Raw genomic sequence first — 1,391 nt, forward strand, 5'->3', positions numbered from 1 at the left:
GATGGCTGAGGGAGGTTTGCTGGTGCCCGTATTTGCGTAGGCACTTCAGGAGCCTGAACCCTGCCTCTTCAGCTGCGCTTGGGAATTTGTCACACTTCTCTTTTTCCAGAATTAAGGGAACCTTGAGGTTGCTGCAGAGCTTTGGCTGGAAAGCATAGCGCTGTCTGGTTTGCAATGGCTAGTGTGTTCTTACACCTAACCGTGCTCCCCACTCCTCCCAGTCCAGCTCTGCTGCTGGGGTGGTGGCGTTTCCAGCTTGTTCTTCGTGTGTGGCTTGTAAATCGAAAGAGCCATTGTTGTGCCTGCATAGCACACACATACATAGACACTGACGTATATTTTTATACGTACCCGTGTGTACATGCATGGATGAAGAGCGTGTCTGCTGTGCTTGCCTCCGTGCTGTTGCTTCGTGGCCCCACGCGTGATGGGATGGGGAGGGATGGCACGGGCCAGGACGGGGTGCTGAGCGGGGGCTGCCTGCCCTTCCAGCTCTGCAGCTTTGCCCTTTCTCTCCCCTTCCTGAAGGTGCTGCTTTGTAATCGCCACGCCGACCATGTACATAGACATGCTCTCCCAGCCGGACTTTGATTCCTACGACCTGTCAAGTCTCCGGGGAGGTAAGTCTGACAGCGCAAGTAGAAAAATCCTGAGAAAATGGGTATTACTGGTTCCCTGCTGTATTAAGCTTTGTAAGCAAATCACTCTTCTGGAGGGAAGAGTTCAGGTGTATGAGCCTTGTGTTTCATTGTTAATTTGATATTACGTTTCCTTCCCTTAGGGTTTCTTTCAAGAATTACGTGTTTTTAAGATTTCTTTCATCTTTAAGCAGGTCGTTCTGATTTATCTGCTAGATCGGGGAGCTGGGAAGCCTGGTTCTGCTCAACCCCCATCTCACCAGCCACCACCGTGTGGCAGCAGATGCTTTGCATGCTTTGGGCTGGTGCAGTCCCTAAAGCAGAGCTACTCTGATTTCTCTGACCTGAAGTATCCTGCCTGTTTCTGAAGTCATTCATCTAAGCGCTGGAGAGGGTGTGACAAGGTGTGTGGGAGCTTTCGCTCTTGTCCCAGACAGCCTCGGAAGCAGCTGAGCTGAAATGAGGAAACCACCAGCCCTTTTGAGGCAATAACAGCTTGGAGAGGAGATGGTGCTGGAACATAAAGAAATGTATAAGCAGATTCCTAATGAGCTCTGCCATGTGAAAAATGTTCCTGTCTCATCTGGTTCCCCAGCAAAGCCTGTGTATTACCCCGCTCCTCTGCTCTGTGCTCCTAGGACACAACAGGTGAAAACGTGATCTGCTCTCTCCCAAAAGGGCTGCTCTGTGCAAGGCAGGAGGAAGGGCTTTTGGTTTTATGGTGGTGATGACCGATGGGAGGGTTTGTCCTGC

The 1,391-nt window shown here is 51.0% G+C and overlaps 1 protein-coding gene across 1 annotated transcript in view; it reads left to right on the forward strand.

Annotated features, from left to right (window-relative positions):
- Positions 1-1,391, forward strand: part of ACSF2 (acyl-CoA synthetase family member 2) — a gene marked incomplete at its 5' end in the record, with an annotated part of 9,457 nt that overhangs the window by 7,554 nt on the left and 512 nt on the right. The window contains one exon of the mRNA XM_010143417.1: positions 529-620. Within this exon, the coding sequence (XP_010141719.1) occupies positions 529-620 (92 nt within the window). The remainder of the gene's footprint in view (positions 1-528; positions 621-1,391) is intronic.

This window comes from Buceros rhinoceros, unplaced genomic scaffold, assembly GCF_000710305.1.
Source record: "Buceros rhinoceros silvestris isolate BGI_N320 unplaced genomic scaffold, ASM71030v1 scaffold34200, whole genome shotgun sequence".
NCBI classification, from domain to species: domain Eukaryota; kingdom Metazoa; phylum Chordata; class Aves; order Bucerotiformes; family Bucerotidae; genus Buceros; species Buceros rhinoceros.